The 23,979-nt window shown below is 62.8% G+C and overlaps 3 protein-coding genes across 3 annotated transcripts; all 3 read left to right on the top strand.

The window, feature by feature from the left end:
• Positions 1-9,385: 9,385 nt before the first annotated feature.
• LOC119709052 (cysteine-rich tail protein 1-like) lies at positions 9,386-11,823 on the top strand. Its single transcript, XM_038156335.1, has 2 exons — positions 9,386-9,589; positions 10,138-11,823. Exon 2 carries the CDS (start codon positions 10,185-10,187, stop codon positions 10,566-10,568), a length of 384 nt encoding a protein of 127 aa, XP_038012263.1. The 5' UTR covers positions 9,386-9,589; positions 10,138-10,184; the 3' UTR covers positions 10,569-11,823.
• Positions 11,824-16,310: 4,487 nt separating this feature from the next.
• On the top strand, positions 16,311-16,817 carry LOC119709241 (RING finger protein 224-like). Its single transcript, XM_038156718.1, has one exon. The coding sequence runs from the start codon at positions 16,311-16,313 to the stop codon at positions 16,815-16,817; it is 507 nt and encodes a 168-aa protein (XP_038012646.1).
• A 3,668-nt stretch (positions 16,818-20,485) lies between these two features.
• On the top strand, positions 20,486-23,869 carry LRRC26 (leucine rich repeat containing 26). The gene is made up of 2 exons (XM_038156400.1): positions 20,486-21,239; positions 22,092-23,869. The coding sequence occupies exons 1-2, from the start codon at positions 20,537-20,539 to the stop codon at positions 22,349-22,351; spliced, it is 963 nt and encodes a 320-aa protein (XP_038012328.1). The 5' UTR covers positions 20,486-20,536; the 3' UTR covers positions 22,352-23,869.
• The last annotated feature ends 110 nt before the right edge of the window (positions 23,870-23,979 follow it).

The raw sequence follows: 23,979 nt of genomic DNA on the forward strand, positions 1-23,979 counted from the left end.
AGCCCAAGGCATTCGGGGCTCAGAAGAAACGAGAGCAGGTGCCAGAGCTGGGACCCAGCCTCTGCCCCAGCCCTCCTTCACGGGCCAGGCGGGTGCAGGGCTGGTGGGGCAGCTCCGGTGCCGATGCTGGGGCTGCTGTAATTGTGGTGACATTTAGCGTTTGCTGTGCTGGCTCCCCGGGGGAGCCCGGCGCTCGTAACCTGCCAGCGCTGCTTGCCTGGATGCGGCCAGGCACAAACTGGGTCAGGGAGGAGGAGCAGCGGCGGCCGCCTGTGCCCTCGGGGTGTCCGGTGGGACACGGTGGTCCTGGCACGGGTGCCGCGGTGCCCGAGGTCCTGCTCCTCCTTCCTGGGTGCTGCCTCAGCTGGGACACAGCTCCGAACAGCAGCCCAGACCGAGGCAGTGGTTTGTTTTGGCAGTACAGTTTCAGCTTTTGCAGGAAAACTGAAGGCAGTGGATGGGACCCACCGAGCCCTGCCTGGCTCCAGGCTGCTGCTCCCCTTTCTCTGGACACAGCCCCACGCCCGAGGCTGTGGCTGTGCTCACAGGTGGTGCGATCCTGCTGTCCCAGCATGACTGTCCTGGGGCTCCCAACAGGACCTGAGGGCACAGTGCACTCCCCCATCCCCGCTCTCAGCAGCTGGCAGCACCCCTGGCTCTCCTGCTGGCCCTTCTGCTCAGCTTGGGCAGCCCGTGCTCTTGTGTGGAGCACCACGGCTGCATTTCTGGGTCAGCTGGGTGAATCTGAGCACAGAGCTGAGGGTTTTGTTTTCCCTGCATGTCTGTAAGCCTCTCGGGGGGTTGTGTGGGTGCACAGCTTGGAGCTGGCCCTGGGCACGGCTCCTGCTCCGGCAGAGGCTGTGGGGCCCTGGGGGCTGCCTGAGCAGGAGCTGTTGCTGCTCTCAGAGCCCGGCAAGCTGAGCCAAGGCTTGGTCTGTGTGTGTGGTGGAGCTGCAGCGGGGGAAGAGGGGGGGCTCGCGGACCTGGGGGTGGGAGGTTGGAATGGGGAGTGGGTCACCATCCTGCTCAAGCTGGTGAGCTCCCCAGCACTGCCGTGGGTGGGAGCTGGGAGCGTGGGACATGTGGCAAAGGTTTCCTGGAAGGGGCTGCATCCCACGGGGCAGGCATGGGGTCCTGCACCAGCTCTTGGGGCAGTTCCCTGGGGCTGACAGCATCATCTGGCCTTGGGGTTTCACCGCCCTGATTTCTCCAGTCTTCCAAGAGCCAGGACCAATGTGTCTGGTGCCAGGATGCTGGGATGCTGCTGAGGACCTCGAGGCCTGTCTTTCCTCTCTGTTCCCTCCAGAGAGGACTCCTTGCCCAGTGCCTTGGCTGCAGGGAGACCTTTAGGCACAAGGGAGTTGCAGCAGCCTGGTGCTCCTGGGCAGGCCGTGGGGAGGCAAGTGGAGCACTGTAGCCAGGGTGACATGTGGAGGTGAGGCCATTCCATGTAACAGAAACCAGGGCTCCACCTGGGGAGGAGGACCAAACATGTCCAGACTGCTGCAGGAGCTGTCGGGTGCCAATGGGACTCTGCCGTGTCCCCAGAATAGGACACAGGAAACCAGAGAGATCTGCACCACCAGGAGCCATGCCCCCGTCTGCTGGGGGCACTTGTGTGTTTGGGGGAGAACGGGAAGCTCTGCAGGGCACTGAGCACACAGCTCAGTGTGCTCAGCTCAGAGCGCCAGTGCCCTCCAGGTGCTCTGGAGCCGTAGTGGTCCCATGGATGGGGAAGAAGGGGCAGTTTTGGCTGCAGGTTCAAGAGTTCTGCTTTGAAGGTGCAGGCTCAAGGCTGAGGGCTGTCCCCCAGCAAGGCACATGGGGTCCCCGGGAGCCCCCCACCTGCCCAGGCTCACCCAGCCCTGGCTTCTGCAGGACCCTGATCTGCACACGGGGTTTGGGGCTGGCAGGGCTGCGGAGGAGGCTCTGCAGCAGCGCAGGGGCTGCCTGCCCGGCGGCTGCCTGCGTGCCAGCACGGAGCTGCCAGCCTGCGCCAGCCCGGCGCTCGCATCCCTCCCTCGGCAGACGCAAATGGGAGCAGACAGGCCGGCTCGAGCGGTAAAGATCAAACCCCGGGAGCCCGGGGCTGCTGTCAGAGCGGGCAGGGCGCTCGGAGCCACGCCGGGAGCGGCAGCCCCGGTGCTGGCCCTGCCTGGTGCCGTGTCCCCGCACGGCTGCAGCGCGGGGGCTCTGGCAGGGGGCTGCCCACGCTGCTGCAACCATTGCAGGGGCTGGTGTGGCCACGGGCAGAGGATCTGGGGCTTTCCCTGCCCTGGGTTTCCAGTCTGGGAGATGCACGAGGCACTGTCAACACGCAGGAATAACTGGTCCTGCTCCTCTCGCAGGGCTCTGCCGACAGGGATGCTCTTGTGGCCAGCATCTCCCCAGGGATTGCACTCCAGCTTCTCCTTGGGCTCAGGGGCAGAGGAGAAGGTGGCCCTGGAGCACGGCACTGCCGGAAACTGCTGCGGAAAGGCCCCTCCGCTGCCCCAGCCTTGTCAGCGGGTGGAAACCTCAACCTTCGCCTGCTGCCGCCGGCTCCGGCTGAGCTGGGGGCTGTAGGAGCAAGAGGATGGTGCCGCCGCGGTGGCACGAGGGCCGTGGCTTGCAAGAAACAGTCTGGCTGCACCCCGCGCCCAGGGCAGGCAGCCGGTGTGTCTGGGGCAGGACGGGCGGCACCCACCCGGGCGATGCGAAGAACCAGAGCACATACCAGCGGCACGCCGGAGCTGCAGGTTCGGCACAGCTTCCTCACCCTCCTCAAGTGCCAAAGAGGATTGAAGAGAGCCCTGGGATTCCTCATGGATTTTGCACAGCCTGCCTGTTTCCCACCTAGGAAGGTGGCAGTCATCGCCCCGGTGCCCACACCCCTGGCCCGGGGCTGGCCCCTTCCGGACAGCAGCGCTGCTGCCACCGCTGTGGAGCAGGAGGGATGAGGGTCCGAGGTGCAGCTGGGGAGCAAGGAGAGGGCACAGCTAATTGGGATAATTGCTAAAACAGGCGAGGAGCGAGCGGGGAGGGAGGCGGTGAACAAGGAGCCGTTGTGCACAGGCGGCCCAGGCACGCGGCCCCGGCTCCAGCCGGCAGCGAGAGGCAAACAAACGGGGACTGTTTGGAGCAAGGGAGGACAAGCAGACGGCAGGACAGAAACCAGACCTCCACTGGGAGAGAGCCGGAGCCAAGGGCTTAGCTGGGAGCTGGGTGCTGCGCAGGGTCTGCCGGCTCCCCGTGTGGAGAGCAGCCCAGATCCACGGCCAAGCCTTCACCGGGGCAGGACGGTGCCATCCCTAATCCATCCCCGGGGCAGGGGCCGAAGGAGAGGATGGCAAAGTGCTGGGAATGCTCCAGGCCAGGAGATGAGTGACAGCCGTTCTGCCACAGTCATCCCCAGGACTGGAAACTTTAAATCACGGAAATATAGCAGGAAACCAGCCCTTGTCCTAAAAAAACCATCGGCAGGTGCAGTCACCGCACAAGGTCGTGGCACAGCGGAAGCTGCGGCATCGCCCACGTGGCTGCTCAGAGTGGGAGCAGCAGCTGCCCCTGCCTCGGCTGCTCCCTCCGCAGGAAGGAGAAGTGACATTTGAGCAGGAAGAAACGTGGCTGTGCACGTGAGCTGCCCAACCCCATGTCCCAGCAGGGCTCTTACAACCCCTTTTCCAGTAGTCTGTGTGAAGTGTAGCCTCAGAAGACATGCCGGGCTGTTTTCTGCTGCCTGGTTCTGCACAGGGAGCTGCAGGATCTGCCCATGGACACAGATCCCCACAGCATCCACCTGTCATGGGGCTGGGCTGAATTATCTTTCCTAAAGTCCCTGTGGGAAGGCACAAGGCCACCCAGCTGCCACTGTCCCCGTAGCACATCATTGTGGGGGAGAATGCACGAGCACCATGGGGAACACCTCTGTGCTGGCCAAAGGCGCTGCCTGAGCAGGGACTTTGTTTATGGGAAGGATGGAGCAGAGGGGGAGATTTTGGCACTGCCAACAGAAGTGCCCAGATCCGTGCTGCCTTCTGCTTCCTTGCGCATTCAGCAGCAGTTCTGTGCAGGGGCAGCCCCTGGCTCCTGGTCCGAAGCCTGTTGGGAACAGCCCACCCTCAGCCCCAAGGCTCTCGGCAGCAGGGAGGAGACGGGAAGGACTTGCTCCAGGCCAGGAAATCCTTGCTTTCTCCTCCAGCCGGGCCGCAGTGGGCAGCCACAATGCTCGCTTCCCCCGCGCTGCTGCCAAACCCCGGCGTGACCCGGGGGCGGCCGGGCCGGGAGCCGCAGGGGAGAGGGACGGAGGGGGGCTGCGGCAGGGCGATAAGGAAACCGGCTCCCCTCTGGTTCCTGCAGCCCGGGGAGAGGCCGGCAGCGCGCCAGGCGCCGGCCCACTCCTGCGATGTCGGTGCGGCCGTGCCAGCCTGGACACCGGGTTACGTATCCAACTGGCCATCCCTGAGGAACGCGGCACCCCCCTGCCAAGGGGAGAGCCTGGCACTAAGCCGGAGAGGCTTTGGACTCTGCAGCATCCCCGCGCAGGTGTCTGACGGCAGCGAGGGCTCCGAGCAGCCCCGGCTCACCGGGCACCGCGGACGTGCCTCTGCAGCGTCCCTGTCCCCACGGGCGCCGGCAGGGCCGCGCGGCACGAGCACGTGTGGCCCGATTGTGCATCCCTGTCGCCAGCCGTGAGCCCGCAGGGTGGCTGGGATGTCACATCGGGAGAGCGCCGCGCGAGCAGGGTGGCGCTGGCAGGAGACGCCGAGGCCCCGCTCGGGCCGCGCTGTGCTGCAGGGGAGCAGCAGCAGCCTCGGGAGAGCCTCCTCCTCCAGAGCAGCCTGAGCTGCCCTCCACACGGAGCAGGGCCCGGGGCTGGCGCGGGCAGCAGGGCCCGGCCTGCTGGAGCGGGTTGCCGGGACCAGGACAGCCCGGTGTGTGCACCCAGCTGCTGAGCCGAGGCACGGGGCACATTCTGGCCCCACAGGAAATCCCTCCCACCGAGCAGCTTTGGCAGGTAGCTTCCAGGCTCCATTTGGGCTTTAGAAGCTGCTGCCGTCTTTTGGGACACGGGCTTCCCCCGAGAGGGAACCAGGAGCTGTGGGAGCTCCTTGCATGCACCGGGCAGACGCGGAGACGAGCAGGCGGGGTCTTTGCACGTGGCATGCTGAGCACAGGCCTGGGGACACAGGCTGGATTTTGTGCTGGAGTTTCCCACACCGGGGTGTTAGTGAGGGGCTGTGCTGCTCAAGGGCACAGAGCACCAAGTCCTGATGGTGGGAAAGTCCTGGGCTTGGGGGCTTCCATGAGCCCCCAAGCCCCCTGTCTCTGGCAGCTTTACCCCTGGGTCCTCCTCTGTGCTCCCTATAGTGCCCCTCAGACCTGCACCAGTGGGATCCCCTCCATGGCACCCTCATACCCACAGCCCCCCCTCACTGGGTGACAGCTGAGCCCCGGTGTTGGTGACACTGATCCGTGGGGTTCCCCTTTGGGATGCTCACCCCACGGGTGCCTCCCACTTCCTGTGATCTCTCCTTCCATACCCCCGGGCCTCACTCTGATTGTAATGAGGAGGCAGCTGAGAACTACGGTCAAAGCCTGGAAGAAGACCTCGCACGGCTGCCTTCCATGGTGCGATGTCCCGGGGGCAATCATCCCCCATGTGTTTCCCACAGCCTGAATTTGGGGGTTGCCCTCCCATCTCTGCACTGGCCCAACCCCTCCCCGTGTCCCTTTTTCACACCGGCCTCCCACGGGCTCTCCTGAGCTTCAGCGAAGCCTTCAACTCCCCCAAGGTTTGGTGAGCGGCCACCATCTGCTCTAGGGGCTCACCGAGCTATCCCCTCTGCGGGTGGCAAAACCTTTCGCTCTAGTCGCCCTTCATCATCCTCCGGCCCTGACGGGCTGCGCAGAGCATCACCACCCTCCTGTGCCTGCGCCAGGCACTGCACCGCCCGGGAGCCCCAGGGAACTGCTCACAAACGGGGCTGGTTTGGGAGTTCTTTATTCTGGTGCCTGGGAGAGCCCCGGCAGGAGCTGGAGCTGGGAAAGCTCCAGTGCTAGGATGCCACACAAATACCTGTTCCCAGCAAAAAGAGGCCCGGGAACAGGATGTGCCTGTGGCTTTCTGGTTGGTTTGTTTGTTTGGATGATTTTTTACAAAATAATTGTGCCTTTTGCTGTGTGTGAAGCACCAGCGAGCTAAGGCACCCCAATTAGGGGAGGATTTGAAGGATTCCAGTAACTAAGGGATCCCTGCAGTTACTGGAGTCCTGCAAAAACTCCCAACAGCTTGTGTTGGGTCTGACAGGTCAGGGGCTGTGGGTTCCCTGCCGTGGCTCGCCATGGAACCCATGCAGTGGGATTGAGGAATTCCTGAGCCAGCACTTTCCTCCTGGCTCATGTCCCACGGCTGGAGATGCTCCTGCCCCTGCAGCACTTGCAGCCCCTGCTGGGAACCCAACCCCCTGCACAGGGCTGCCCCCTCGTTTTCAGGCTCCCAGCAAGTTCACAAGCCAGTGCCATGGTTGGTTTTTCTCCCTCTCTCTCCTGGTTTTCCCAGGCTCCTCCTCAAACCACCATTCCTCTGGAAGCAGTGTGGCGTCTCTGACAGCCTCCCTCTCCATCACCCCCAGCACAGGACATCACCAGGGTGGGCACTGAGCTGTTGGTTGGTTGTTTTCTGTTTATTTCTTTTCCCCCTGCAAACAATTGCAGGAAATTAGGCTGGTTTTAAGCCGCAGAGAGCCTCAGCTTAGCTCAGCTCTTCCATTTACTCAAGGAGGGCACAGCTCTGCAGCACCTGCCAGCTCCCCGCTTGGGGAACCCCACATGGGACAACTCCAAACCAGCAGCTTGAGCTTTGGTGCAGCAGCTTTTCCACCTGAGGATCCTCCATCATCTATAAATCCTCCAAGGATCAACACATGATTTCTGGATGTGGCCCTTGGAGCTCGATATGGAGAATTTCTTGGCAAAAAATGAAATGTTTGACCCCTAGGCTCCAGATTAGGGGTTACTGCTCCTGGCTGGTGAAACCTCTCCTCATCTGGGGCTTCCACAGATCTGCCATGTGGGGAATGAGGGAATCCAGGAGGTGCCTGCGAGATCGGAGCCGCCACAGCTGGGTGCTGAGAGAGCCGAGAGACACTCCCGGCACGGAGGCACCTCAGATCCCGGCTGACACTCTGCTCCGAGCGGGTGGGGTCTGCAGCCCCGGGCAGCAGCGTGTGTGATGTCCCCACCTGAGGTTCTATGAGGTGACCCTCATCTGGCAGCCCTTGGGAGAGGGAAGGCGTTCCGGACACGGGGCTGCAGGCTCACAGCTCCCTGCAAGCAGACCTGTTCAGGAACGGGGCTGGGCATGGAAATCTGGGGCTAAAAGACAAACCCAGCCAGTTCTGAGGCTCTGCGAGGAAGGGGAAAGGGCTGCTAGAGAGAGCCACAGCGACATCCCCTGTGCAGGCAGCGGCACGCCAGCCGCGGGCAGGCGGGGCTGGGTGGCCGCAGGACGCCTCAGTGGAGGATGCCTTTTTCTATTCCTGCTTAGTCAGATGAGTTTCTCTGTGGGGAAACAGCTCAAGATGGGAAAACTGGGAAGCAGCGAGGCCCAGTGAAGGGACAGGGGCTGCTGGTGGCTCTCCTCCAGGTGACCCTACGGTGGCAGAAAAGCCCTGAGGGGGAGAACAGAACTCTGTGCAGGAGTTCTGCAGCTTTCAAACCCGAGAGCTGAGTGCTGTGGTGCTGATTTGTCACAACACAGAGAGTGCTCTGCTGCACCCTCCCTTGTCAGTCCTTGGAGGGGAAACTGAGGCCCTCCTCTGGATGCTAGAACTGCACAGAGGAGGGTCAGCTTCTCCCCCCAAAAAATCCCAGGCCTCCATCTTCGTTTCCCTCTACCACCTTGCAGGGAAACCCCATTCTGGGAGCTGCCAGCCCAGTGGGCTCGGGGACAGAGGGATGAGCCCCAGAGGGAAGGCAGGGAGCTGGGGTTGCGGCAGGTGCTGGCAGTTCATCCCGGGGGCAGTGCTGCCAGGGCAGGCAGGCTCCCATCTCCCTCTGGAGCTCCCCTGCTTGTTCCATGGGTGCCAAAGGGCTGGCCTGGGCAGCCCCGGCTCCTCAGCACAGGGGAGAAATATTTTCTGTTGTCAGAGGGATGGCCAGAAGGAAGTGGCTTTCCCCTTTGCAAAGTGTGTGGGGAATGTAATTCACTCCCAGTAGGGTTCAGCTGCAATTTGAGGTGTTTGTCCCCAGCCTGTCCAGGAGGACGCTATGCCACCATTCCTGAGGCTCAGGGGAGGGGCAGGTTCTGCAGAGAACTGCTTGAGGGAAGGTGTTGAGGCTCTGCACAAGGCACTCTGGGGGCCTTGGGCATGGGAAAAGTGACAGTGGCTGAGCATATCACAGCAGGGTCACACTGCAGGGACATGGATGGGGCAGGGTGGAGGTTGCTAAATGTTTGCATCTTTTCTACTGCAGCTCTTCTGGTGCCAGGGACTGGCATGGGTGCCAGCAACACTCTCCTTGCCCTGGCACAGACACGTCTTCACTCCATCCAGCCTCGTGGTGTCACCATCCAGCGATGCCCTGGAAACCCCCAAACCCACCCTGGAAAAGGTCCTGTTGGGGAGCACGAGGCCACACCACAGCCAAGCTGTGCTGCAGGGATGAGGACCCCAGCAGAGCCCTGGCACTGGGGTCTCAGGTCTGGACAGGGCAGACAGAGCCCAGCAAGGACTGTGGGACCCTGGGCTGCAGGGCCCTGGGTGCCCATGGGGGCAGGCAGAGCCTGGCAGGGGGGCCTGGGAGCTGCCAGAGGGTGCAGAGCTGGTGTCCCTTGCCTGGTGCTCAGGACATGTGCATGGTGCCCTCTGCCCAGTGCCTGGTGCTCAGGGTTTGCTGGTGCCCACAGACCTGTGGAGTGCAGTGTCCCCCTCCCAGTGTCCCTCCCCCTGCTGCCCAGAACCAGAGCGGTGCCAGTGCTGGTGCCAGTGTCCGGAGCTCAGTGCCCGGTGCATGGCACACAGTGCTGTGCTGGTGCCTGTGGGTGGCACTGGTGGCTGTAGTGGTGTCAGTGCCCGGTCCTGGTGGTGATGACACTGCCTGCTGTGTGGTGCTCTCTGTGCACTGTGTGGTGCTGGTGCCAGTGCCCATGCTGGTGCTGGTACCCACTGCTGGTGCCCAGTTCCTGGTACCAGTGGGTGGTGCTGGTTTGGTGCCTCGGTACTGGTGGCTTTGCCCGGTGCCCAATGCCCCTGTCCAGTGCCAAGTGTCCCTGTCCAGTTCTGGTCCCAGTACCTCCTGACCAGTGTCCATGTCCACTGCCAAGCGCCCAGGGCCAAGTGCCCATTGTCCAGTGCCCGGTTCCCTGTGCCCCTGCCTTGTGCCGGTGTCCAGTGGGCTGGGCTGGTGGTTGGTGTTGAGGCTGGGCGGCGGGAGGGTGCTGGCTGTGGGGTGTTCCTGCCCCGCTCTCTCGGGGCCGGTCTGTCTGTCTGTGGGGCCGGTCCGTCTGTCTGTCGGTCGCTCGGGGCGGCGCCGCTCGGGGCGGTCCGTGCAGGAGGAAGCGCAGCCGGGGCAGAGCGGCCCCGCAGCGGCCGGAGCCGCGCGCTCGGTGAGTACCGGGGGATCGCTGCCCCACCGTGCCCGTGTCCTGCCTGCTCCCTGCCTGCTCTCCCCTGCGCCCCTTCCTCTGCCTGCCCTCCTTCTTCCTCTGCGCCGCCCGCCCCGATTCCTTATGTCCCACCGCCTGCCCCGTCCCCAACCCCTATCACAACTGTCCTTGTCCTGTCCAATCTTCCTCTGCCTTTCCACTCCCCTGCACCCCCTTTCCTCCCGCTCCTCTCCCCACTTCTTTTCGTCCTGCTCTATGTTCCCCTAGAGATTCCTACCCCACCCCACTGCCCTACCTGTACCGTTTGCCCCACTCAGCATCCCCTCCTGCCCCCCCAGTGCCCTGCTCACCCCCTGCAGCCCCGCTCCTGCCTCCCCTCCTGGCTCTGGGGAGTCCACGTGCTCCTTGTGGGGGTCCCTTGGGGCTGGCAGGGAGTGGGGAGCACAGCTCTGCACCCTGCACCCAAACCAGTGAGGTCTGCCGAGGGTCCCTCCCCTGCTGTGAGAGCACCCCCCCACACCCGGGGTGACAGGGGCTCTGTCCCGCAGGGGTGGACAGTGCCAGACAGGCCACGTGTCTGACAAGGGGCAGGGAGATGGATCGGGGAGTCACCGTGGAGAATCCCTACGCCAGCGTCAACATCCCACGGGAGCAGTTCCAGCAAAGCTTCATCACTCGCTACCTGAGAGACGAGCCCACCATCATTGCCAACCCCGTGGCCGTGCCCTCCTACGGCACCGAGGGGCACACAGAGCTTGCCAATGGCTGCGACAGCCCCACCATCTCCACAGACAAATCCTGGTCCCGTCCCTACAACCCCTATGCCAGCCTGAGGATGCCCAATGGGGACTCATCTGCCTCCTTCTACACTGTGACCCTGGACAAGCCACCCACGGGCCAGGAGCAGGGGGCTGGCAGGCGATGTGGCTGCTGCGGGTGGTGCTCCTGCTGCCCAAAGTGCTGCTGTGTCATCTCCTAAGGACCCTCCCTGCACACATGGGATGTGTGACCATGGGATGGGGCCCGGTGACCCCAAAGGGACATGGCTGCTGGCCTGGGCACCCCTGGCAGAGCTGTCACTGGCTGGACTGACGTTGCTTTTTACTTGTGAACTCTGCAGCCGGATGTGCTGGTGATGGGCACCTGCCAGCTGGGCCAGGGGGCCCAGGAGCCCTGAGGACGATGTGTGCCAAGACAGGTGTCACCAGGAATGACTACACTGGAGACGGGGCAGCACTGAGCCTGTGATGCCGCACCGAGCCCCTGCCAGTGTCCCTGTGCTGGAAACTCCACCCTGGGAAGGGACAGGCAGTGCCCACCTGCTCGTGGCTGGGTTTGGATGCTGGCAGCCCTGTGTGCGTGGCAGAGGAGGACATCATCGTCACTGTCTTGGAGAGGTGGAGAGGAGCCAGGGACCAGCCTCCAGCTGGCACAGGAACCCACCTGCCCAGAAGTGAGTGTCCCCTCTTCCACAGCATCACAGGGGTGCTGCTGGCCCCCTGCACCAAACTCCATTTGGATCCTGCTCCTCCTCACCACACTGCCCATGGGGCAGAGCGATGGAAACAGGAAAGACAGACAGCCAAAGCATGGCAGAGTGCTGGGCCATGCTCCAGGGCAGCACCTGATGGCACAGCATGGATGTGGGCATTAACATCCCGGTGCCAGGAAACCCCCAGCCCCACTCTGTTCCTCCTGCCAGGCTTGTGGGGTGCTGGGCACAACCTCTTGTCCCATCTGCATCCCAGAGACGGGTCCAGTGCAGAGGGCTGGCCCAGCTTCAGCAGTGGGGCAGCATTTGGGCACCATGCTGGGGATGCAGAGGCCCAGCATTGGCCTTTTGCAGCTCCCAGGGCTTGGAGGAAGGTGGGAGGAGCTGGCTGGCTCTTCCCCGTCTGCTGGAGCTCCTCCAGGCTGGGCTTTCGGCTGGGGCTGCTGCCATCGACCTGGAACAAGCCCGCTGTTGTGCTGATGTCCTGCCATGGTGCTGACGTCCCTCCCTGGTGCTGGCAGCCCTCCCTGGTGCTGGTGTCCCAGGACAGCTGCTCTGCTCCCTGGCCGCTGCACGACTGCCTGCTCTGCGGGGCTCGGGAGGAGTGCCTGTGTTTGCAGATGACTTCAGGGTGCTGCAAATAAAATTACAGCCCTCTCCTGCCCTGACAAGGTGTGCCTCTTCCCTCCGCCCAGGCTTTTCTGGGATTTCCGTGTCACTTCTTGCTTTCCCTGGTGGGTGTGTAAGGGCAGCTCTAAAGCCTCCAAATCAGGCTTAACTGTTGCCCTGCTGACTCATGGCAGCAGCAGCTCACACTGAGCTCTTTGGCTGTTGTCTGGTGCCCCACTGCCAGCCCGGGTCCAGTGGTGCCAGCTTGCATTCAGCAGTGCCAGCCGGGTCCAGCAGTGCCAGCCGGGTCCAGCAGTGCCCAGGTGTTCCCAGTACAGGCTGCTCCAGCCTGTCTGGGACACTGGCTGGTGCTCAGCCCAGCCCTGCCAAGCTGGATGACTGTCCTGTCTGGAAAAACTTTGTGAGCCTTTGGGAGAGGCTGAGGAAGGGCCTGGCAAAGGGAAGTTCCTGGCCAGGCAGCTGGGTGGACGCCAGGACACTGCCTGGGCTGGCTGCGACCCCCTGGGAGTCCCTCAGCAGTGGGAGCCCACCATGGCTTGGAATCACCCACTGCTTGGAGCCCAGCTGCACTGAGGCCCGAGGAGCACCGGGTGCCAGCAATGCTTGGGTGCCAGCACACAGATCCCACGGGAAGCCCACAGTGCCTGGGACCCCACCCCAGGAGCCTGTCACGGCCTGGGAGCCCATCACCCTTGCAATCTCACCCCCATTCCGGGATATTCTGGGCTGGGGTGGGCAGAGCTGTTCCGCCCCGCGCCTCCCCCGCTGCGTGGCGCGGGTGCCAGGGCGGTGGGACCGGGGGCGTGCTGCCAGGGACGCAGCCGCTCGGTGCCTGCCCTGCACAAGGAGCTCCCTTGTTCTCCCTGCCCAGAGCGCAGTGGGGACGGGCAGATCCACCCCTTGTTTGCGTTCGTGTCGCCAGCCCTGCCCGGTGTGTGCGGCGGGCAGGGGACACGTCACGGCCGGAGCCGCGGGCGGGGCTGCCCGGGCTCTGCGGGACACGCACGGCCCGGCGACGGAAAAGTGTCCCCAAGGTGTGCGCTGCCTCGGCACAGCCCAGGGCCGCAGCGGCCGGTACGAGCGGGCCGGGGGCTCGGCGGGGCAGGGCAGGGCAGGTGCCACATCTGCCGTGTGTCACCGCTGCCCTTCGCTCTGCCCAGCCCCGGGGCGATGGCAGACGCGGCGGGAGCGGCCGGCCCTGCCTGCCAGACAGGCGGGCAATGGTTCAGCTGGAGCAGCAGGAGCGGGGGCGAGCAGGGGAGGGTGCAGGCTGCGGCCCCGGAGCTGGCAGGGCTCTGATGAGCCGGGCAGCTGCTGGCAGAGTCCCATGGGAGCTCCCCGGCTGTGTCCACCTTCCCAAGGTGGAGCCGGGGGTGCCCAGGGTTGTGCTGGGTGAGTGCCACCTCCTGCCTCTGGAGCGTGGGTGGCAGTGCAGGGCTCTGGCTCATCCCCATCAGACCTTTGCTCTCCCTGAGGGTGCCGCTCCCTATCGCGGTGCCGAAGGTCCCTGCAAGCCCGCGGATGATCCTGGGAACAGGGAAACACGTTTCCCATCCATGTGTGTCGCTGCCGATTGCAGATCTGCCTTCCCTGAAGGGAGACCTTTTTGCTCCACACAGCTCCCTGGAAGGAGCTGTCGTGAGGTGAAGGTTGGTCTCTTTTCCCGAGTAACAAGTGACAGGACAAGAGGAAACGGCCTCAGGTTGTGCCAGGGGATACCGTGGATATTCAGAAAAAAGGTTTCACTGAAAGGGCTGTAAAGCCCTGGCACAGGCTGCCCAAGGCCATGGTGGAGTCACCATCCCTGGAAGTGTTCAAAAAATGTGTGGATGTGGCACTTGAGGACATAGGTTAGTGGCAAACGTGGTGCTGCTGGTTTGATATTTGACTCGATGATTTAAAATATATTTTCCAACCTTAAAGGTTCTGTGATTCCCTGTTCCTGGATCCAGGTGGCTTTTGGCAGGGCTGGTTGTGCCCTTGGTGTCAGCATGGCCGATGCATAGCCCCTGTCACCAAGGGCTCCTCTGCCCCAAACCCTGCCTGTGCTGAGCTGGGGTGCCCAGCAAGGGGCAGAAGTGGCCAAAGGTCAGCTGGGCACAGCCCCTCAATGGGACAGAGCTCTGCTGGCATCAGGGCTGATGGGCAGGGGCTGGGAGGGCAGAAGGGCAGGGAGGATGCGTGGGGGGGGGGGTGGGTGGGTGGGTGTGGGGTGTGTGTGGAGCAGGAGAGGCAGCCCGAGGGGTCACTGCCTCTGAGCAGTGCCCAGGGCACCCCCGGCTGTGCACAGAGCCAAGCCCACCCCTCAACCATAGAAGTTTTTTGGCAGAGCTCCCTATGGGACTGCAACATTCCTGTCCCTGTGGCAGGGAAGCCAGGCCAGCACTGTGTGTTGGGTGGAAGAAGGACAGCTTGGGACAGCCCCAGCCCTGGCATGGCCCTGGAGGGAGCACGCTGAGCCCACCAGGAGCCAGCTCTGCCCTGGCTGCCAGCACCCGGGGGCTGCACCCCAGCACAGGCAGGCATGGTGGTACCCTGGCATGCCAGGGTACAGCTGGAATCCCACACAGCTGGATCCTGATCTGTACATGACCCTTTTTCCACCTGGGCCAATGGGTTTGACCAAAACCAATTTCCCTGGCACAGCCCTGTCCCAAACTGGCCCCACCGTCTGTGTTTGCCACTAGCCTGGCAATGGGAAGGCAAAACCCTGCCATAGGGTGCCACCTCCTGCCTGGGCACCCGTGGCACACACAGCTCACATGCACTGCCTGGGGAAGCCTGTGGCAGGGCTGGGTCAGGGTCCTTGGTCGGGATATGTGCCCCAGAGGAGATGTGCTGCTGGAGCTGCTTCCTTGCTCGCAGGCACCAGTGTCAGGAGCTGAGCCCTTCTGCAGAGCCCAGTGACCCCGTGGGGATCATCATTTCCAAAATGCCCAGTTCTTTCTCTGAGGAGTGCTGGGAACACGACCCCAGGGCTGCTGGTGAGGCGGCAGCACGGCAGCGCTGCCTTGTCTCCGTGTCCGCTCCTGCCGGCAGTGGGAGCTGCTGCCCGCGGGAACGCCGCGGCTGTCCTGGCCCTCCTGCCCTGCCTCCAGATGGGCTTTCGTCCTCCAGCATCCTGGGCTCAGGACCTGTGCCCCTACCAGGCTCCCCTCTTCAATCTGCAGCCCCCTCCATGCTGGACCCCGGGCAGCTGTGGGGACCCCTGGCATTGTCACCTCCCCTGGGTCATGCACCTTGCAGGTGTCCCTGTGGGGTGCTGGGGTGTCCCCAGCCTGACGCTGAGCATTGGTAACTCAGTCCCCAGAGCCTGCAGCCCCACAGGGAAGGGCAGGGCAGGTCATAGGCACCCCCAGGGTCCAGGTGGGAGCACACCCCATGCATGGGCACTGCCAGCCCAGACGGGGCCTGAGCCCTGGTGTCCCTGCAGCAGTGCCAGCCCTGCCACCCCACCGTGCCCCCCACTCCTGTGACAGCTGTCCCCACAGCCCGGACCACCTGGGGATGCTGCAGTGCCAGAGGGTCTCTGCTGGCCGACGTCTGCTCGGATGTTCTTGGCTCTGAAGGGTGGCCCAGGATGTGGAAGACTGTTGCTGCTGCCCAGGTCCAGACAACATCCAAGTTCTCTGCCCAGGGTGGAGCCCAGAGCTCCTCGGCCTCCCAGGGACGGTTCCTTCTGTCAGTGAAGCACAGGCTGATGGTTAATGACCATTCCTGGGCTTAGATTTCAGAGGTCTTTGTTACCCAGGTGCTTGTAACCCAATCTCCCGGGCTTGGCTTCCCTGCAGCAGATCCAATAGCACCTGTCCCTGAAAGGTGAGCCCCTGCCCACTACCACAGCCACTGGCAGCCACAGGGACCTGACTCGCAGCTCAGGCCCCCGATGCTCCCTACAGGACTGCCACAGCCCCCAGGACGGCATAGCCCTTCTGCCACCAACCCCGAGGCCCTGGGGGACATCTCAGGACAGGTAGGGATGGGGGATTGGGAAGAGGGGAGAGAGGGGTGCCCGTGTGCACCAAAACACTTGAGGTCATCTGAGGAGAAGGAACAGAGTCTTGGTGGCCTTCAGGAGAAGTTTGCAAATATACTGGTGTACACCAGACCCCACCTGAGATGAGGCTGGATGCTCTCAGACCCCTCCTCCCCACGAGCCTTTGTGCCACCCCCTGTGCCGGCACAGCCCGGGGCTGGGGAGGGTGGGGCTGTGCCACTGCCTGGTCTCCAAGTGCTGCTCCCCAGCCCACCCAGCCCCCTCACTCCTGTTCACCCCCTGCTCCCCCAGTCCCAGGCTGCACCCTGAGCAGGCTGCTGAGATCCGGCCGACCCGTGTTCCCTGCAGAGCTCCGGGTGTGGCACTGGGACAAACACATCCCCCATGGACGTAGCGGCAGTGCCACTGCAGTGGCAGCACCCTGCTCTTCCAGGCAGGGCTGGCAGGCAGCGGGCAGGGGTGTTGGGCGGGGATCCTGCTGCTCCCAGCACACGGACCCCTGCCCATCTGCCCCACGTGTCGGGGGCACTCGGAGGTGACATCCTACCGCTGTGCCCCCTCCCCAGCCATGCCCTGACAGCTCCTCTCACCCCCTCCCCAGCATGTCGCAGGCCGGCGGCAGCCCCCGGGCAGAGGATTTGGGGCCGTGTGTCGGGGCGCACTCGCGCACCCCGAGCCGGGGCAGCCAGCGCGTCGAGTGCATCATCTGCTACTCCTCCTACGACCAGGGCGTGCGGCTGCCGAGGCGCCTCTACTGCGGCCACACCTTCTGCCAGGCGTGCCTGAAGCGCCTGGACGCGGTCAGCAACGAGCAGCGCTGGATCCCGTGCCCGCAGTGCCGCCAGAACACGCCCACGCCGCGCGGCGGGGTCACCATGCTCGACCTCGACCTGGCCACCTTCCTGGCCGTCAAGGCTGACAAGGAGCAGCCGCGGGTGGCCGGCAGGGGCCCGGCCGCGCCGCCCGCCAAGGGCCCGTGCAAGGAGCCGGCGGTGACCCAGCAGCCGGCGGGGCTGTGCCAAGAGCCGGGGCCCCCGGCGCTGTTCCCCCGGCGCGGCTGCTGCCGCCTGTGCCTGTGCTGCGGCGTGAGCGCGGCCTTCGAGAGCTGAGCTCCCGGGGCCGGCCTGGGACTGCTTCTGGGACCTTTGCCGTGCCTCAGACCCACTGTGGACTGCGGTGGTGGGGCTGTGCTGGCAGCCTAGGAAGGGCTTCAGCCCAGGCAAGGCTTTCCTGTCCATCCTGTCTGGATGTGGGGTGCAGCAGCGGGGAATCGGGATGCTACCACCCCCTCATCCTGCCCGTCTGCCCTGCTGTCGACTCAGAAACCTGGTCTAGCCATCACAGACGTTCCCTGGCCCCTGAGCACAGCCTGGCTCATGCTCCGTTCCCTCAGAGAGCATGTGCCTCTGCAGCAAGGACAGTGGCACCGAGCACCGCCTGGCAGGCGACAGGGGCCTGGCACAGTGATGCCATGGGGTGTGTCCAGCACCCTGAGAGCTCCAGGCCTATTCAAGACACTTTGGTCCTGCCGGGTTGCACATCCTGGTCATGTTTGCTGGCAATCCTGGCCCAGGGCAAGCCCTGCCTGGGGCGAGGGGGGGAGAAGTGACCTGCCCTGCTGGGTTGCTGTGCTGGGAGTGTTTGCTCTGCTGGCCATCTGCATGAAAAATTTTGGCATAGGGGTAGTAGGACGGTTGAAATTGAGGTTGACAGAGTTAGGAAACCTCAGATGTTGCTCCTCTATGGGAGGAGAGTTGAGCTCAAGAAGCTCCTGCTTGGCCTCGTGCTCTGTGGCTCATGCCAGGTTTGGCTTTTCCTGCCTGCCCCTTTCCTCACACACCCACACAAACCCTGTTGCTGTTTCTCCAGTTGTGCCCTGTTGCCTGCATGGCTTTCCCTGCTTTCCCTGCCTGACTCCACACCAGGGTGCAAGGACAAGAGCCCAGGCAGCTGGTCTGAGTTAACAGGGGCCAAACTGGAAGCACTGGGCTGCACAGGGTCATACTGAAACAGCTCTTGGCCAGGGCTTGGTGTTGCCTGGGCAGCTCTCACAGTTCTTCCTCAGGGCTCATTTTCTGCATCTGTTTTCCATGAGGTTTATGTACTCTTGCAAAACCCCAACACCAGGAACCCCCTCAGGGCTCAGTAGGGGACCCCAGCCTGTGGCTCCCTGGGGCTGGCAAGGACCTTGTGTCTCCTGGGCAGTCCTGGTGCTTGGATATTCCCCGTGCTGGGGCCAGGGCTGCAGCCAGAGCATTCCATCAGCCATGGACAGCACCCACCCCTGCACAGAGCTCATGCACAATTCTGCCACTTGGTGTCATCTGCCATAAAACAGTCCCAGCTGAGATGTTCCCAGAAGAACAAACCTGGGGTGCCCCAGGGCACATGGAAGTATGGCATGGTTCAGAAATTCCATGTGAGTCCTGCCTTGGACCTTTAATTACGGAATGTGTGAGAAATTAAAGCCTTCAAGGAATGGATAAGAGCTATCACTGAGTGCTAATGCACCTCCCCCTCTATCTCCATTTCTCCCCAAAGACTCAACAGTGGGTACTGGGAAGAGTGTAGGGAGGGCCCATCGCTCCCCATCCCTTCCTGCAGAGGTGCCAGCAGCTCTGTGCTCAGCCCAGCACCTTTGGGTCCTGCAGTGCTGGGTGACCAAACCCATGGCTCTCTGTCCCACACCCCATGTCCCCTGCTTCCTTGCCTCTGCCCAGCACCAGAGCCACTTTGGGGGGCTTGGCCCTTGCTTTGTTCCTCCGTGTATGTCCCCCTGCTCCCAGCCAGTCCCTGAAGGAGGGGATCATCCCTTCCATCACTCTGGGAACGCTTTTGGCTCTCTGGCTGCACGCCCTGATTTGGCACCTGGGGCAGAGCAGGGCCAGTGCCGAGCGCTGTGCCCTGGGGGCTCCTCCCCTGGCACAGGCACCCGAGCTGTCCTGGCAGAGCAGCTGCTCGGAGCAGCCTGTCCTGCCACATTCCATGTGGAGCCCAGAACTGCAGGAAGAGGCATCCTGGAGGGGGAGCAGGGCACTGGTGGGCGCTGCTCTGGCTGGGGGCAGGGGCCTGGGCTCCTCCCGCGTGGGTTCTGGGTCCCCATGCTCCAGGGAAGGGGCAGTACCAGGGACCCCAGCACTGGCAGCAGGTGGAAAAGGGCAGTGGTGGCACTGCTGGGGTTTAGGACCCCACGTGTCCCCATCCAGCCAGTGGATGGAGAACAAGAGTGGTGCCAGGCACGAGCATGGGATGATGTCTGGCCGTGTCCCTGGCAGGGACAGCTCTCCTGCCACATGCCATCAGGGTGACAGCAAGGAGCTTCCAGAGGAGCTGAGTTTTCAGGCTTTTCAGCCTCCTGGGCTCTTTGTACACAAGAGCTGGAAATGACCTTGCTTTTAATAGCAGTTTGAGTTATTTTTGGCATGAATGTTGCACTTCTCACCTGGTTCCAGATGGATGCAGGCAGTGGGCAATGAAGGTCCTGGGGAGGAAGAGCATTTTGGGACAGGACTCCCTCAAAATCCAGCTCTCCATATAGCCTGTGGCTGCAGATGGGATGAGCTGGGGCTGCAGCTTCACATGGCAGTGGGTTTGTGCCCTTGCCCTGGGGCTGGGCTGGGCTGGAGGATTCCTCTGAATTATTTCCAGATGGGGATTAATGCAGCAAAGCGAGTTTGCTGCAGGATAGATAAACAAACCAAAGCTCCTCGGGATGCTATTAATAAACCCTCTGCCTGCTGCTTCTGTCCCAGATTTGGGAACATCCTGGCCTTGGCCTGGGGTGCAACTGTGCTCTGCCTTGCTGCCCAACCAACCCCTTGGCCATGGGCAGAGGGACGGGGACTGCTCTGGGACCATGGCCACTGGGGTTCTGATAGGTGTGAGTGGGGACAGTGTCCCTGCTCTGGGCCCCTCCCCTGCCTGTAAGTGGGATGGGGTGCTGCCAGCCATGTCCCTTGGTGGCCCACTCCCCAGTGAGCTGTGCCAGGGGCAGTGGCACTGGGAGGTGACACCAGCCCAGCCTTCAGCAGCCAGGCTTTGGGTGGCTTTGGAGCAGAGTGGGTGTAAACAGGGTGGAGGCAGACTTTGAGCCCGATGGAACTGGCACTGCCGTGCTGGGGGGAGGGCAAACCAGTTTTGAGTGGCTGCAGCCCAGCAAGGTCACCTTTGCCATGCTTCTCATCGGGGGCTCCTGCGTCACCCTCCATGTGCACACAGACATGTCCCCCTTCTGGGAAGGAGGAAGGTGGCCCATGGGATGTAATCCCAGCCCTCCTCATGCTGGCATGGCTGGTGGTCTCCTGCAGGGCAGACAGGGCTTGGGCAAGGGCTGGGCTCAGCAGGGTGGGCCATGGTTCCCAGCAAAGCTCCCCACTGAGGGCCCCTGGGCATGGTGGGACAGCACATAAGATGGGCTAAGACCTGCAAATGATATGATTTTGTCCCAGTTATGTTTTTTCCTGGTACCTCAGTCATTTATAGGGTCCTGGGCCCACACACCCCTCTGTACCTGGCTGTTGAGGCAGCATGCCCGTGGGGGATGCCCCTGCAGAGGATGGAGGCTTAGAGATGAATCTGGATTTGCTGATTTCCAGCTCTCCAGCCAGCAGCACACACAAGCAGTTAATCCCAGGCCACGCAGAGCTGGCTGCTTACCTGGCTGGAGCGGTGCCTGGTAGAGGGAGGGACGTGGGCACAGTTCCACACCTTGCAGGGCAAGCATCATTGCAAAAATATTTGCTGAAAAAAGTGCGGCTCCACCCCGAGGAAAACCGGGTCCGGGAGCAGAGCCCCATCCAGGTTTGCAGCCGGGTGAGCAGGGGAATGAATGCAAGCGGCTGCAGGGAGACGAGCACTGCCTGGCACCTCCAGCCAGCACCGGGGGGCTCAGCCGAGGGCACCGGGCAGGGCCAGGGGGCTGGGCAAGGCGTGGGGCTCTAGGGAACCTGTCCGTGGGGGCAGGGAGCCCTCTGTGCCTCGGGGGGCAGCCATGGGCTGCTGGAGGGTCCCCGGCCCCGTGCTGGCCCTGCTGCTGCTGCTGTGCCCGCCGCCCTCGCCAGCCTGCCCGCCCTGCCGCTGCTCCCCGGGAGAGGTGGACTGCAGCGAGCGGGCTCTCCGCGAGGTGCCCTGGAGTCTCTCGACCAACACCAGCACCCTGTGGCTCGGTTACAACTTCATCACCGTGCTGGGACCTCGCTCCTTCCCTCCGCTGCCAGGGCTGCGGCTGCTCAGCCTGGTCCACAACCGCCTGGAGCTGATCCACAGCCAGGCGCTGCTGGGGCTCGGGGCGCTGCAGGAGCTGGACCTCAGCCACAACCACCTCAGCGTGCTCACCCCCGAGACCTTCCTGCCCCTCACCAGCCTGGCCACGCTCAACCTGAGCAGCAACAGGCTGGGGGATCTGGCGCCCGGGGTGCCGGCCGCCTTGCCCCAGCTCCAGGCACTTCTCCTGCAGGACAACCCCTGGGTGTGCAGCTGCAGCATCTTGCCCCTCTGGCGCTGGCTCAGCCACAACAGGGAGAAAGTGCGAGGTGAGTGCCCAGAGCGCTGTGTCCCCAAGCCCCCCATGCTGGCTGTCACCCTGCCAGGGCTGAGGCAGACCCAGCACCCTGGCTGCCAGTTGGCTGGAGGCTTGGGTGGTCAGCACCCTTGGGGTCGGGTTCCCCAGAAGCTGTCCTTCGGTCATGCCAGCTCCTGTGTCTGCTTAGGTGGATACACCACCGGGTCTCGGTGCCCACATTTTGGTTCTGGTCACCAGCAGGGATTGCCTGGAAAGGAGGGCTGTGCAATGTCCCAGGGACGGGCAGCCAGTGCTGGCCCCAGCAGTGGCACCAGTCCTGCCACATGGCACCTGGGGGAGCAAGTTGAGCCTGTGTGTCAGGGTGCACATCCCTGCTGGTCCATCCAGGATGCAGTGCTTTCAGCCCCTTCCCCAAAGCCATCATGAACCTGCTTCTGATCCTGCATTTCTTCCCCCATGAGCCCCAGTGAAAGACAGCTCTGCCAGCAAAGTCTCTCCCACCACTGCTGCCTCCTCCTGCTTGCTTCCAGCTCGGATGTGTGACTGCACTTGTTCTGGCTGGGACCTTCTGTGGCATCTCCAGGCTGGCTGCTCACTGCTCCCCACATCTGTCTTCTGGGAGCCAGTCCCTCTCCTTTGCCTGCCCCACCTGCCCTCCAACCCTAACCCTAACCCTAACCCTAACCCCTAACCTTAACCCTGACCCTTCTTTGTACCCTGACAAGGGTGATGTTGGTGATGCTGGCCCTTGTCCTCCTGCCCCGGTGCCATCTGTCCCATGCAGACCTGCCACCCTCCTGTCCTTGGCCCCTGCCTTTCCCAGCTGCCCAGTGTGCCCTCCAGCACTGCTTCTCTCTTCCAGAGAAGAGTTTGCTCCTCTGCAGAGTTCCAGAGCAGCTGAACAAGTATCCAATCATGGCCTTTGGGGACGAGTCCTTCAGGCAGTGCCAGGACACCTCACTGTCCCCCCAGCACTACATCGCCTTCTTCAGCATCGGGCCCTTCTCCTTCATGGCCAGCATCTTCTTCTGCACCTTCCTGGGCTCCCTGGTCGTGTTCTACCACAGCCTGCGCCGGGAGTCCCACTGCTGGAGGAGACCCCGCGTCTGCAGGGTGCACTGAGGGGCCCAGCCAGCCCCTGCCCTGGCCAGGCTGGGCTCCATCCATGCCCCTCTCCTGCTGCCTGCACCCACCTGTTGCAAACTCATCCCTGTGGAGCAGCTAGAGGAAGTTCTGTTCCTGGAATCGCTCTGGGTTCTCTCAGAGTCGCCCAAAATGGTGCCAAGCTGCCTCTGCCAGGGGGCAGCAGCCTCCAGCTCAGCTCCCTGCAGGGCACGGGCTGACCAAAAATGCTCTCAGTGTTTTGGGAGGCTGCCCAAGGCCAGCCTCAGATCTGCACATCCCCTTCCTGGGGGCATCCAGGTGATCCTTCTCCCCTTGTTCTGTCCCCTGTGCTGCCCAGTCCCTCACTGTGCATTTAGGATGCCTCATGTGCCTCACTGTGCCTTTAGGTGCAGCCTGGGAGTCCCTGTGTGCACCCAGGACACACCACATTCCTCTTGGTGCCTTTCAGGCCACCCCAGGACTCACCATTTGCCTTTTGGGGCAGCCCAGGAGCCTCTGTGTGCCTTTCAGTTTGCTCCTTGGGCCTTTTGGTGCCCCCTGCACCCTCTGACTGCCTTCAGTGACCCCAGCAGCCTCAGTGCTTTTTTTCTGTGCCCTCAGAACTCCTTGAGTTGGCTTTTCCTGCACCTAAATGCCATGTTTGTCTTCTGTGTCCTGGCAGGCATTGTTTTCCTTTTAGGGTACCCCAGAGCTGTCTGCGTGTCTACCTGACGATCTCTGGGTGGTTTGGAGCATTCCAAAGCCTCCATGGGGCTGTCAGACCATGCCAGGCCTGTCAGTATGCTGCCCAAGGACAGGGCTGGTTGCAAAAACTCCTTTTGATTTTTTTTTTCCATTGAGTCAGGAATGCTGGTGCTGAGATGGCTCAGCCAACAACCAAAGTCTAGGGTGAGGCTGAAGTTTAGGGGGAGGGCCAGGAAGAGCTGCCACTGATGTGGTTTGGCAGAGCAGCTGCCAAAGGATGGGGGAGGCTACAGTGGCTTCTCCCTCAATAGCATTTCCCCAGGCTACAGCTCATCCCCAGCCAAGGTTTGGGGTTAGCTCAGTGTTGGGAGTGGGGACAAACAAGCCCTTTACAGGGGCCCTTTAGAGCAGCCCTGGCTGCTGCCTCACCCCCCCCCATCACCCACAAATCGGGGCTGGGGCTGCCCCTGCACCTCCCTGCCCTGCTCCCTCCTCTTTCCTGTGGAAATGCTGCTGGAAATGCTTAGTGAGCATGCTGGGAGATGGCCTGGAAGGATCTGGAGCTGAGCTCCAGGAGAAAGCCACAAGCTGGGGCAACAAAAACACCTTTCAAGGAGAAACAAGAGCCCTTTTAGGCCTGACCTCTTACCCACTGCAAGATGATCAGAGCCACAATGAGATGCTGTGACCACCAGCCTTGTCCACTCCACCTCCTGCCCATGCAAGATCTGGGACCCTGCCAGGGCTGTGGCAGGAGTCAGTGCATCCTTCAGCAGGCTCTTGGCAAGGGTTCAGTGAATCAGTGACATAAATAAACCAGGTGTCACCTCAGTGGTGGCTTGCTCCTGTTTTTATTTTTAAGAGAGAAGCCAGCCCCATGTGCTGCCACATGGCCAGATCCCCACTTCCTCCCCTGGTGTGGGGCAGGGAGCTGCTGGAGG

This window comes from Motacilla alba, chromosome 17 (assembly GCF_015832195.1).
Source record: "Motacilla alba alba isolate MOTALB_02 chromosome 17, Motacilla_alba_V1.0_pri, whole genome shotgun sequence".
NCBI lineage: Eukaryota > Metazoa > Chordata > Aves > Passeriformes > Motacillidae > Motacilla > Motacilla alba.